We start from the raw sequence: 14111 nt of genomic DNA, 5'->3' as shown, positions 1-14111 counted from the left end.
CCCAATCCATGCCCCTCTGTCCCCTGCTGCCTCCATTCATCCTTTTGCAGCAAGTCCCCTGTCTCCCTTTCATGACCCCCCCTTGCATCCATGCTTCTCTCTCTCCCATGTCCCAGCCTGGGCCGCCCTCTTCTCCCCCCCTCCCCCCTTCGCATCCATGCTGTCGTTTCTCCCCTGCCCTCCCGCTCCCATTGTTGTTGTTTAGTGGCCACCCTCTTCTCTCCCCCCAACATGGTTGTTTTTTTTTTTTTTTCTTGTTTTTAAATTTACCTCCGTGGCAGCGAAGCGTCAGGGAAGGAGGCGGTGCTCCCGACGTCTAGGTTTTCCTTCGCTGTGTTCCGCCTTCTTTTGACGTCATCCTTGACGTCAGAAGAAGGCGGAACACAGCGAAGGGAAGGCTAGACGTCGAGAGCGCCGCCTCCTTCCCTGACGCTTCGCTGCCGAGCGTTGCGATTGGTTGAGTGTCATTGCTCCGCCCTCGACGTCATCACGTTTGACGCGTGGGCGGGGCAGACACAATGCGATCTCACCCCCTTCACTTTAGAATGTTGGCTAACAGAGGCTTCATTAGAACGTTGGAGGTGCGTTTTATATAGAGAGATGGTTCATAGAGAACCATGACTCAGATATTTATTTATTTAACACATTTATACCCCACATTTTCCCACTTAGCTGCAGGCTCAATGTGGCTTACACAATACCGTAGAGGCAGGCTCCGGTTCGGTAAAATACAAATACACAATATAGTATTAGGCATATAAAGCAACAAAGAAATCAAGAGGGGGTGTTGATAAAAGTCCAATACGGTCCATAGTTTTGCTGTGTCGCAGGAAGTAGAAAGTTAATTTGGGTCAGGGGGGTAGACCTTCTTAAACAAGTGGGTTTTCAGTGACTTCCTGAAGTTAAGATGGTTGTGGGTAGATTTCACGGTTCTGGGCAAAGCGTTCCACAGTTGTGCACTTATGTAAGAAAAACTGGATGCATAAATTGATTTGTATCTAAGTCTACTGCAGTCTGGATATTGCAAATTTAAGTAGCTTCAGGATAGACTGGTGCTGTTTCTGGGTGGTAGATCTATAAGGTTCAACATGTATCCAGGAACTTCGCCGTAAATAATCCTGTGGACCAGGGTGCAAACCTTGAAGGCAATACATTCCTTAGTGGAAGCCAATGCAATAGTTATAGATATACTGGGCTATAATCTGTTCAGGAAAGACAGGGTAGGAAGAAAGGGAGAGGGAGTGGCATCATTGAGCCTGCAAATCGGTGGGAAAATGTGGAATTTATTTATTTATTTATTGCATTTGTATGCCACATTATCCCACCGATTTGCAGGCTCAATGTGGCTTACATAGTTTTGTTAACGTAGTCATTGCGGGTTCAATGTGGCTTACATAGTTTGTTTGCAAAGTCATTGTAGGGTGACTTTCAGGAATGGATCCTCAGAAGCTTAGCTGAAATTGGGTGGCGGAGCAGGTGGGGGGAAGAGGGGTTGGTGGATGGGAGGCTAGGATAGGGGAGGGCAGACTTATACGGTCTGTACCAGAGCCGGTGATGGGAGACGGGACTGGTGGTTGGGAGGCGGGAAATACTGCTGGGCAGACTTATATGGTCTGTGCCCTGAAAAAGACAGGTACAAATTCAAGATATGAGTTTATCTTGGGCAGACTAGATGGACCATGCAGGTCTTTTTCTGCCGTCATCTACTATGTATGTTACTATGTACGTGACAGATACATTTAATATTGTGTCTTGGTTAGGTAGTTATAGTGGTGAGTTATCTTGGCTGAGTGGGTTGTCAGGCGGATTTGTGTGGCCGTTAGTTCTCACTGTATGCCTTGTTGAAGAGATATGGGATACAAATGCTACAAATAAATAAACAAATCATATGTTAAAGATAATATTAAAAAGCCAGAGAAGTGGAGAAACTGGATCCGCTACGAGAAAAAATGCTAGAGGCAAGTGAGTAGTGTGATCAACAGGACACTTCCAAATAAATCCAAGGAGATGAGAGATGGCAAAATATTCTTTAATGGTAGATAAGGCTCGACATGGCACCTTGTTTCGGTGAACATCGCCTGCCTCAGGAGTCTACAAGTTAAAATAAGATACATAAATATAGGTCCATGGAAATGTATAAAATCATAAATAGTATATGGCTATCAGGCTAATTTTCGAAAGAGATGGACGTCCAAAAAGTGACATAAATCAGCACTTGGAGGTCCTTCTCACAGAGACGTCCAAATCGGTATAATCAAAACCCAATTTTGGAAGTCTTTATCAGAAGTCCATTGCAAGAATGTCCAAATCTCAAGGGGGCGTTTCGGAGGCATGTTCGAGGCAGGACTCCGGTGTTCCTAAGACTTGGACGTCTTTGAGCCATAATGGAAAAAAGCAAAGATCTCCATGACTAAAACTTGGATGTTTTCACCTGGACCTGTTTTTATTATGAGAAAAGAGGCTTTGGATAAAGGAAAAACTAGATCCACAATCCGGGGGGGGGGGGGGGGGGGGGGGGGGGAAGGAGAGGGAAGATGGGCAAAGGCTAGAAAAAGGGAGTAGAAGGCAGAGGAGCTGACAGACCAGAGGGGGTGCAAAGGGGGGAGGAGGGGCATAATGGAAATGGGACTTGATATACCACCTTTCTGAGGTTTTTGCAACTACATTCAAAGCGGTTTACATTTATTCAGGTACTTATTTTGTACCAGGGGCAATGGAGGGTTAAGTGACTTGCCCAGAGTCACAAGGAGCTGCAGTGGGAATCGAACCCAGTTCCCCAGGATCAGAGTCCACTGCACTAACCACTAGGCTACTCCTCCACTCATTCCACCAATAAGAGCCAACCTCATCAGTGATGTCACAATGGCTTGATTGCCCAATACTTGGCTCACTTCTGATATTGTGATGTCATAAGGGAAAGGGGGAAAGGGAAATGGGACTTGATATACCACCTTTCTGAGGTTTTTGCAACTACATTCAAAGCAGTTTACATATATTCAGATACTTATTTTGTACCAGGGACAATGGAGGGTTAAGTGACTTGCCCAGAGTCACAAGGAGCTGCAGTGGGAACTGAACTCAATTCCCCAGGATCCCCAGGATCAAAGTCCACTGCACTAACCACTAGGCTACTCCTCCACTCCAAAAGGTGCCCGAAATGACCTGATGACCACTGGAGGAAATCGGGGATGACCTCCCATTACTCCCCCAGTGGTCACTAACCCCCTCCAACCCTCAAAAAAACATCATTAAAAATATTACTTGCCAGCCTCAGGTGTCATACTCAGGTCCATGACAGCGCATGAAGGTCCCTAGAGTAGTTTAGTAGTAGGTGCAGTGCACTTCGGACAGGTGGACCGAGGCCCATACTCCCCCTACCTGTTACATTTGTGGAGGAAACAGCGAGCCCTCCAAAACCCACCACAAACCCTCTATACCTACATAGAGGTGCCCCTCTTCACCTATATTTGGTATGGTTGTGATGTACTGTTAGGGGTAGTGGGTTTTGGGGGGGGGGGTTGGGGGGCTCAGCACGCAAGCTAAGGGAGCTGTGTACCTGGGAGCATTTTATGAAGTCCACTGCAGTGCCCCCTAGGGTGCCCGATTGCTGTCCTGGCATGTCAGGGGGACCAGTGTACAACAAATGCTGGCTCCTCTCTGATCTAAATGGCTTGACTTTGGACGTTTTAGGTTTTAGACTTGGACATCTTTGCGTTCGAAAATCGCCGAAAATCCAAGGATGTCCATGGCATTTTCGAAAAGAAAGATGGACGTCCATCTTTTCTCGATAATGACCTTTTCCCTGCCTCCGAATTTGGACGTGTTACAAAGATGTCCAAATTCCAACAGACGTTTCTTTTGAAAATGCCTCTCTATGTAAACATAAAGCTTAAAATGTACATATAACAATAGAAACATATATTTAAAAAAAAAATATATATATATATATATATATAAAACACATTGAATGAATCAAATAAAAACACAAAAGCCATCCAAGGAACATATCCAAAAGCATATTGAATATAACATGTTATGATGGGTGAGTAAACAAATGATGCTGACTTGTACTTGGTAAACGCCAGTTGATGGAGTTGAAGAAAGTGAACCAAATAAAGTCTGAAATAAGTGAGACAACGGTATGTGTATTTAAAGGAAAAGCTAATGAATACAAGAGACACAAAGGCAAAAATAGCTTATGATGAGTGAAAGAGGGGAATGTGTGTTTGGAAAGAACTAATGGATATGAGGATGTGAGAAGGTGCAGGAACAGAGAGAACAGGATAAAGGGTAAGAGATACATACCTTTAAAAAGGCTGTTGAAATGTGAGGAAGCAGCAACGAAAGACAATGAAACGGTGGACACAATATGTGAGTACAGAAAAGGAGGGTGCAACATGTTAAAAATAACGTGTATTATGAACTACAACAGAGAACAGCTCGGCAGTAGTTTCCATCTCCAGTATGTGCCATTTCTGCCGCTGCAAAAAAATGGCACCCCGACATAATAGACCATACAAAAAAAAAAAAACCCAACAAGACAAACTAAAACCAAAACAGACCATGACAAAAAAAAAACCTATACAAAAAAAAAAACACAACAAAACAGATTTATGATTCTCACTAGATACCAAGTGTGGATAGTGAAGTCAAGCCGTAGGCAGGTGCCAGGACTTTCAAGTGACAAGCCGTGGACTCTCTCAGTAATTTATGGCTCCTCCACTTCTTTGTACCCTTCAAATTCGTATCATTCAAAAATAAATCTACTTCATCAGGCCCTTTTGTCGGGAGTCTATTTTGTCAGGGACTTTTATGTCGGGAACATTTTTTTGTTTGGAGCTTTTTTGTCTGGTTTCTTTTGACCAGGTGCCCAAAAAATGTATTATTTTTGTAGTGCTGGTGTTTATCCAGCAGTAATCGGGCCCTTACCGCCACTTCAACGGACTAAAGCACTCAAAACGTGGCTTTACCCATAATGTCAGAATAGTGGATATACAGGGCTAGATGTGTTTTTTCAGTTGATGGTAATGAGGGATAAGGTTGAGGTAGGTCAGGCTTGTAACCGGGGAAATGTTGCAGGTTGTAATGAGGAGGGTGGGAAAGAGAAGGTTTCCAATGGTGATTTCACTTTGTGAAGTGCTTTGATTGCTTTCATTAACAGGTAGGAGGTATAAAAAAAAAACGTGTATAAATAAATAAATAATGCAGACACTGCAAATAGTTGGGCTCAAAACACGGCAGCTAGGCTTATATTTGGTAAAACGCGATTTGAAAGCGCAAAACCCCTCTGCGAAAAACTACACTGGCTCCCAATCAAAGAACGCATTGCCTTCAAAATCTGCACCCTGGTTCACAAATATCATCTACGGAGAAGCCCTGAGTTACATGACAGACTTACCAATTAGAAATACATCCGAATCAACACGATCTAATCTAAATCTGCACTACCCAAGCTGCAAAGGACTTAAATACAAAACAACTTACGCATCTAGTTTTTCCTACATAAGCACACAACTGTGGAACGCATTACCAAAAGCCTTGAAAACGACGTACGACCACCTAAACTTCCGGAAATCACTAAAAACCAACCTGTTTAAAAAGGCATACCCCATTGACCCAACTTAAATGCCTCATCTCTGCAACACAACCAAACTAAAGCACGTAATGGACATAACACAACTCTTCCGTTCTCCGATTCCCTAATGTGGCTGTGCCCAGGGCCGCCGAGAGCCGGAGCCGGGCCTGGGACAAGGCCGCCCCCGGGCCCCCCCCCACCCGATCGCCGCCCACCCGAGATTGCCAGGCCTTGCCCACCCGAGGTCGCCGCTCATCTGAGATCGCCGGGCCCCCCCGCCGCCCACCCACCCGAGGTCGCCGGGCCCCCCTCCACCCGCTATCGGGCCGGGCCCTCAGAACTAACCTTAAGCCTCCTTTCACTTCGCAGCAAGCAGCGGCAGGGCAGACCTCTCCTCCTTCCTTCCATGCCCCGCCCTCGCGGACGTTACGTCAGGCGAGGGCGGGACATGGAAGGAAGGAGTGGCCTGACCTGCTGCTGCTTGCTGCGAAGTGAAAGGAGGCTTAAGGTTAGTTCTGGGATTGACGGAGGGCGGGCCAGGTGGCGGTGGCGCCGGGCCCCAGGACTTTTGTCCCCTTTGTCCCCCCCTCTCGGCGGCCCTGGCTGTGCCACATGAACTTGATCTTACCACAACATCACCCTGTATTTGTTCACACCGGAGCCTGCAAAGGCTTCTCTGGTACTATGTAAACCATACTGAGCCTACAAATAGGTGGGAAAATGTGGGATACAAATCTAACAAATAAATAAAGAAAATAAATAAAACATGTTAAAATCTGGGCTTAACTTGTTTTAAAGTGGGAGATTCCCACTTGCTAAACCCAGATTAAATGTGGCAGTATTTAGGGCTTTTTAATTTATCCTTTTTTTTTTTTGCAGGTCCTATTGGGCTGCACATGCTGCAGCAGGACATGTTAACCCACTCCTACCCTAGCTGAGATAATATTTAATCACCTCTCTGACCTCATGTATAACTCCCTTTAAATTAATCCCCTTATTTTCTAACTCCTCTTACTCTCTTACCTATTGCCATACTGGGACAGACCAAAGGTCCATCAAGCCCAGCATCCTGTTTCCTTTTAAAAAAAAAATTCTTTATTAATTTTCTCCTTTACAACATTCATAAAAGAACATGATAATAGAAATCCAAAGAAATTAAATCATTATGAGAATCATAAGAAATAAGTTCAAATAAGAAACCTGTCTATATATTCACAGTCCACAATAAGTGATCCAAGATTAAGGAAATTGTTATCCTTGAACAGAGGTTATGCCAACGATACAATCAGACAGCAGCTGTAGTCTGGTTAACTACTTCAGGGGGATTTCTCATACTTTCTTTGGCAATTACAAACTCTTGGAGTTTCTTGGGGAAATTATTTGTTTCATAAGATATTAAACATTTGCATGGAAACTTAACAAGGAAGGTTGCCCCTAGGGCTATAACTCTTGGCTTGTATGCCAAGAGCTCTTTCCTCCTCTGCTGAGTCTCCTTGGACAAATCGGGAAAAATATTTATGTTCCCCCCCCCCCCCCCCCCCCAAGAACATTTCATTCATATGACGGAAATATATACGTAATACATTGATTTTATCCATTTCAAAAGCGAAGGAGACTAACAAAGTAGCTCGTTCTGTTTCTACAGATGTTTCTAAAATGTCAGTAAGATTTAAAGGTTCTCTAGGTAATTGTTCAGAGGGGTTTTTTTCCCCCTTTTATATAGTAAGTCTTAGTTATTGGTGGATAATTATCACTTGCAAATCCCAGAATTTCTGAAAAATATTTCTTTAAAAGTTCCAATGAAGAAATAAATGTTGATACTGGGAAATTCAAAAATCTTAAGTTATTTCTCCTGAGTTGATTCTCAAGAGACTCCATTTTCCTTGCAATCATGTTTTTTCCTTTAATTAATGCTGTCATAACTTCCTTAGAAGATTTTACTTCAGTCTCAATTTTTATAAGATCATTTTTTGTCCTTCAACTTTAGTGGATCATTGTTGAAAATTATTCTTTAATTCCAAAGTCTCTCCATGAGGAGACTGAGAAATTTTCAATAAGGATGAGTTAACCCCCTGTATAGCGTCCCAGATAGTATCCATTGTGATAATCTTAGGTCTTACCGGGCCGCAAACTACTCCGGAGAAATTCTCTCTGGGTTGTAAAGGTGTTGAGGTTGCCCCCAAACTTCCAGTAGATGACTCTCCAGAGAAAAATTTGGGGTGAGAGCCTTCTCCGAGCGCTTGGAAGGCTAAACCCCCTTCGGGCGTCTCCAGGCGTTCGCAGCCTACCGCTCTGCTACTTCCGGGTTGCGGTGGGGTTTGACCAAGCGAAGGAGGACTCAGAGTCACTCCCTCACTACTGCTGTTTGCAGGTGCCTGCGCGATAATCCCTGAGGTAAGCGTTGGGATTCCCGTCACCCGGAGTCCATTTGCTTCTAAAGTGGGTTGTCGTGTGGTGGGGTTCCCGACCGGTCCCGAGGAGGCTGGGGTCCCGATCTTCCCCTTTCTTTTCCCCATTCCGGAGGTGCACCACTAATCAAAAACCCAGTTAGAGCTCAGGAGCTCTCAGAGCGCATGTCTGTTCAGAAGCGCCATCTTGGATCGTAATGCTCCTTCAGCATCCTGTTTCCAACAGTGGCCAATCCAGGTCACAAATACCTGGCAAGATCCCAAAAAGTACAAAACATTTATGCTGCTTATCCCAGAAATAAGCAGTGGAGTTTCCCCAAGTCCATTTTAATAATGGTCTATGGACTTTTCTTTTAGGCAGTCGGCCAAACCTTTTTTGAACCCCGCTAAACTAACCACCTTTACCACATTCTCTGGCAATGAATTCCAGTGTTTAATTACACATTGAGTGAAGAAATATTTTCTCCGATTCGTTTTAAATTTACTACACTGTAGCTTCATCACATGCCCCCTAGTCCTAGCATTTTTGGAAAGAGTAAACAGATGCTTCACGTCTATCCTTTCCTCTCCACTCATTATTTTATAGACCTCTATCATATCTCCCCTCAGCCGTCTTTTCTCCAAGCTGAAGAGCCCTAGCTACTTTAGCCTTTCCTCATAGGGAAGTCGTCCTATCCCTATGAGGAAAGGATAAAGGACGGTAAAGCCGCAGTAAAAAGTGGCCTGTGGTAGTGTAGGCACGTGTATTGGGCTTGCACCCCAAACTACGTATAACATAACTTAAAAAAATCTATGTAGATAAATTGGTTAGTCTATACGGTGCCACCTGCCTCCGTCAACTTTATCAGTTAGATAAGAGGGAGAACTTACATGAAAATGGCACCTTGGTTTTGGGCAGAGTTTAGTTGAAAGGTTGCTGCTCAGGGAGGTTGTCTTCAGCTGTGATGAATGAAGGAACAGGGTTCCTGGGTGTTCAGGGAGAATGTGCTGTGGATTCTTTGTATACAATATTATTGCATGTCTCTTTGTGGGATTTCTTACAAAGGAGGTGCAAAAAATAAGTCACCATAACATTTGTATACTTGCAAAAAGATTTGTAGACTTTAGTGGGAGAATTTCCAATTACCGTTAACGATTCTCGGTTCTGCAAACCTGTTTTGTCAATAAACGGCAGGGTTAAAAAAAATGTTATGAGTACAAATTTCTCAGAAATATGTGTTCCAGTCGAAAGTGAAAAGCTGAGTTGCCCCCTCTTTTCCTTTATTTTGAGAGTTTTACATATCCTAATAATCTCCCAATAGCTTGGGTGCTCAGCTTTCGTTTTAAAGGTGCGGTGATCCAGTGTAGGGGTATCCTGTGGTTTATGGTTCATTTTAAAATTTTAAATACTGTCCTGGGTGTCATTCAGTATGCTGCCGACATTACTTTTATTAAATGGAGTCCCTCTATGTGCAGGTTAGACAGACTTTGCATTAAAGTAAGAAACAGAAGACTGAAATCTCCCATACTTGTAACCTCCTGGCTTTCCACACTCCACAGATTCTGCATAATTCTGGAGGTCTAGACCTCTCGAAGGCCTAGATTTCCCTTCAAGCCATAAAACTTTCCCTTCTCCTTGCATGGCCAAAGGATGCTGATTCTCTGCCTCTGGTGCTTTTTGTTCTATTGCTCATTTACATCTGTAAAACATTTTGGCAGGGAAACGGCTGTCACAGCAGCTGGACTAAGCTCCCGTTAGTGAGAACCGACAGCAAGTGGGTGCAGCTCTGCTGCCCCCTGCTGCACAGAGCAAAGTATTGAATGCAACTGTTAAAGGGTCCTATGTTTTCTTTGTTTCAGTCTAATATTTTCTTTTTTTTATTTGTCTTTTATATGCTGGTTGGATTTAAACATGTATTTAGATGAAAACATTTTATTTATAGCTTACTTTTACCTTCCCTTCTATTTACTTTGGCCTTCTGCCCATTTAAATAGTTTGTGTCTGCCCAGCCATCAATATTCAGTGGCCTTAACCAGATGTTGCCGCTTGTTGCCAGATGGAAAAAATTTGTCACACCCAAAGCCAGCCCCAAGCCGGCCCCAAACCGCACAAAGTCAATTTGGATGTGAATGACATCATTAATAAATATTAATGAGTCAATTTGCATACGAATGACATCATTAATAAATTTTAATGAGGCCATTTGCATACAAATGACATCATTAAGCCTGCCTCCATGGGGCTTCTACTGGCCGCGGCTGCGGGAAAACTAGCCAACCCGCGACCGATGACCGCGGGAAAAAAAATGCAGCGGGTGAAAAAACCGCCGGCGGGGCAACAAGCTGCCGCCCAAAATCCCGCAACCCGCCCGCGGTGTGAAAAAGCTGCAGCGGGTCGCGGAAAGGAGCCCAATTGGGTGGGAAAACTGCCCATCTGTCAGGCCGTGTCCCAAGTGAGCAGGTGAGGTGTGTTACAGGGGGCGGAGCCAGGGAGGAGCTGGAAGTTATGCGGGTGCTGCAATATTCAGTGCAGGAGCCCACGTAGCTAATTGGGCTTGTAGGACCACAATAAAAGCAGTTCTTTCTCCAGTTAAGCTACGCAGGTGCCAGCGCTGAAAATATCGACCAGCAATCACAAAACTTCTGGGTTTGGGCTGCAACACTGTCCTGCCCTCCCTTCCTCCCATGCTGGTGAACTCCAATCTCCATCCCTCACTCCCTCCCACCCACCAGCTTCATTCCCCCTCCCAAACCCCATCTCACCACATAGAACCAGCCCCCTCCACCTCCTAAGTTAGAGAAGGCACCCAAAGGCCTACCTTTCTCTCTGTAATCCAGTGGGGCAGGAGTGACCCCCCACTTATTCCTGCCCTTATCGGATCCATAGTAGAAATGGTTGCCACGTGACCTCTAGTGGAAGTCTTACGGTTGCTAGAGGTTGCAGTGGACATTTTTACTATGGAGCCCCTAGGGGTAGGAGTAAGTGGGGTTCGCTCCAGCCCCCATCGTCCCACTGGACCACCAAGGAGTGCTGGGGGGTTGGGAGGGGGATGAGAGCTGGTGCAGTGTGTTTGAGGCTTTGAAGGAGGGACATGCATATCCACTACAGTGCGGGCCCCGGCCTATATGTGTTTAAAAAAACTGCCGTCGGCCATCGGCTGAATATCAGACCGCTTTTTCTTTATACCTGTCTTCCTCCCCCGTGCATCTTCCTTATATCTACCCATATCCTGATGTTCACTTTATGCACCTGATGAAACGTACTGACTGAATTAGTAGAGGTGCTTGGAGAAAACAGACAGAAATGACCTTTCTTGGTCTGGAAGGAGATGGTACAGTGCCGAGATCCCTCCTGGAAGACCAGGGAAAGCAGGTATTGTCACAGTAGGGATTTGAATTAATTGGAGATAACACGTGGAAGCCATGCCTTTTTAAAAGAGTAGGAAACAAACAAAGCACAAAATGGCAGCTGTTTTCCCTTGTCATTAACAGTAATGCTAGCACTTAGTGTTAAAAACAAATTAACAAATCTTGTCTAAACACACAAACAGACACTGCTATGTACTGTGGGCCTGTGCATTAATATTATTGAATTTTCCTATCTGCTTCATAAATATACATAAGAAGTAATGGAGCCTGCTTTTTCCTACTTTGTGGACAAGTTTTAGATTGCTATGATAGTCAGTCGTACACACACACACCCCTTTTTACCCTGTGGTAGAGATAATCTTGGACAACCTTATCTCCCGCCATCTGAGTAAACCTACAAAAGAGTGTTTGAACAGGAAAGACAAATGCAATCCCTGCAGCCAGAAGGAAGGGAAGGGAAAGAGGTTTTTGGATCTAGTTCACACCTTTGTCAGTAGTTCAAGGCGAATTACTTTCAGGTACACTTCATTTTCCTATCCCTGAAGGACTCACAGGAAATTTGTCCCTGAGCCAATGCAGGGAACTGCATTTGAGAGGTGGGGTTTTGCTTCCTTCTGCTGACTCTGTAGTCCTTGATAGAAAGTTGCATTATCTCCAATAATAAAAAAAGACAAATGTTTGCCCAGTTATCACACTCATGAAAGACAATAGCAGTGATTGAGCTTTTTTCAAAACAGCCGTTGAGATTTTTGTTTGGACTTCCGTTTCTATCTGCAAGCCATTTTCCCAGTTTTTCCCCCATTTTCAGATTTATAAAGAAAAGCAAGATGATTTATACAAGAAAGAAAGGGAAAATGCAAGCAATATAGAAAGGACTCATAGAATGGGAGGAATACATTTTTCCACACTGAAGCTGAGATGCATCTTGCTGCTACTAATAGATTTTTAACCTGAATTCTCTATGGGGGACTACATATCTGAGTTAATAGTTCCCCTGTTCCCCTCCCCCCCCCACCAAAAAAGATGTGTAGTATTAGCTGTATAAACACACCATACCAATCTACCCTCTAATTTTGGTGGGGGGCTCTATGGATGTACACTAATACAGAACACATAATTCACCTAGAGAGTATGGGGAGAGAGATGCATCCTATCATAAGAACATAGAATAGCCATACTGGGTCAGACCAATGGTCCATCTAGCCCAGTATCCTGCTTCCAACAGTGGCCAACATTCAGGTCACAAGTACCTGGCAGACTCCCAATTAGTAGCAACATTCCAGAATCCCAAAGAGTAACAAGATTCCGGAATTCCAAATCATGGCAACATTCCATGCTACCAATCCCAGGGACAGCAGTGGCTTCCCCATGTCTGTCTCAATAGCAGACTATGGACTTTTCCTCCAGGAACTTGTCCAAGCCTTTTTTAAACCTAGATACGCTAACTGCTGTTACCGCATCCTCTGGCAATGAGTTCCAGAGCTTAACTATTCATTGAGTGAAAAAATATTTCCTCCTATTTGTTTTAAAAGTATTTCCATGTAACTTCCTGGAGTGCCCCCTAGTGGGCTGTTTTTAACTCTTCATATGCTGGATTGTTTAACCACTCCAATCACGTGGACTGTTCCTCATCTACCCATTGGTAGTTGCTTCATTCCTCCCCTCCCCTCCCCCCACCCCTCTCCGCTTGCTTACCTGTTCAGCCCTCTCTCAGCTTCAGTGGCATGTAGGTCTTCTTTTGGATAGATGGAAGAATGAGCTCCACCAGCTGCCTCATCACCATTCATCTGGTCTTTCTAGACCCAATGTGTGGAATATATTTAAGATTCAATGTACTAAAGTGCAAAGTGACCTCACTAAAGCACACTTTGCACAACAAGCAGCACAAACCACCTGGAAACAGGGGTGGACTAACAGTGATTTGGGCATCTGGGCAGTAAGGGTTATTGGGGCCCCCCCAACTGTGCTGCCACCGTCCCCCTCCCACACAATACAGCCCCCACTACCACCTCAGCTGCCACCCCCCTCCCACACGCTACAGTCCCCACTAGCACTGCACCTGTCGCCCCCCCCCCCCCCCCCCGCACACTATAGTACCCCGAGCCTCAGTGGGCTCCTGGAAGGGCCCTGGTGGTCTACAGGCCTCTGTGGGGGACTGTACTGTGAAGCGGTGACAGCAAGGGGGGAGAGTCTCTGGGCCTCCTAGAGCCTCTGGGCTCTCAGGCACTGCCCGGTTGTTCGAACGGTCAGTCCGTCCCTGCCTGGAAAAACACAAACGCTCCAAAGTTCAAGTGTTTGTGGTATTTTTTTGTGAAGAATGCACTTTTGTGAATCACTTGGCAAAAGGATGTTACACAACGCAAAACCTGTGCACAAAGTCTGGTTTCCAAGAAAGTGTATTGCAGAGTTGTTGTAAAGCAGAATCATGCAGGCAGCTCATTACTGTAGATAAATGGAAAATAAAAAGCTTTTGTGTGCCCATTTTTGCTGAAATAAATAATTACATCTCAAGAGCCTAAGTTATTTTTTTCAAAAGCCGATGGACAGAAAACTTAGGGGTCCTTTTACTAAGCTGCGGAAACCACTGACACATGCTTATCGCGGGTTAAAATCCACTACCGCGGGGCGCACTGAGATGTTCTGCGGTCGTTTTGTGTTCGACGTGCGCTAGCCACGTGCTAAAGAATAGAAATTCTTTTTTAGCGCTGGGGGCGTGTTTGGGAGTGGAGAGTAGGCACGCCCAACGCCAATTGGTTAGCGCTGCTACATTGCCGTGTGCT

At 44.8% G+C, this 14111-nt stretch overlaps 1 protein-coding gene across 1 annotated transcript in view; it reads right to left on the bottom strand.

Annotated features, from left to right (window-relative positions):
- SLC16A2 (solute carrier family 16 member 2) overlaps positions 1-14111 on the bottom strand; it is a 199744-nt gene that overhangs the window by 184997 nt on the left and 636 nt on the right. The window contains exon 2 of the mRNA XM_030209813.1: positions 13027-13127. Coding sequence (XP_030065673.1) covers positions 13027-13127 — 101 coding nt within the window. The remainder of the gene's footprint in view (positions 1-13026; positions 13128-14111) is intronic.

Source organism: Microcaecilia unicolor, chromosome 7 (genome assembly GCF_901765095.1).
Source record: "Microcaecilia unicolor chromosome 7, aMicUni1.1, whole genome shotgun sequence".
In the NCBI taxonomy this organism is placed as follows: Eukaryota; Metazoa; Chordata; class Amphibia; order Gymnophiona; family Siphonopidae; genus Microcaecilia; species Microcaecilia unicolor.
This window is presented reverse-complemented; position numbering and strand designations above follow the sequence as displayed.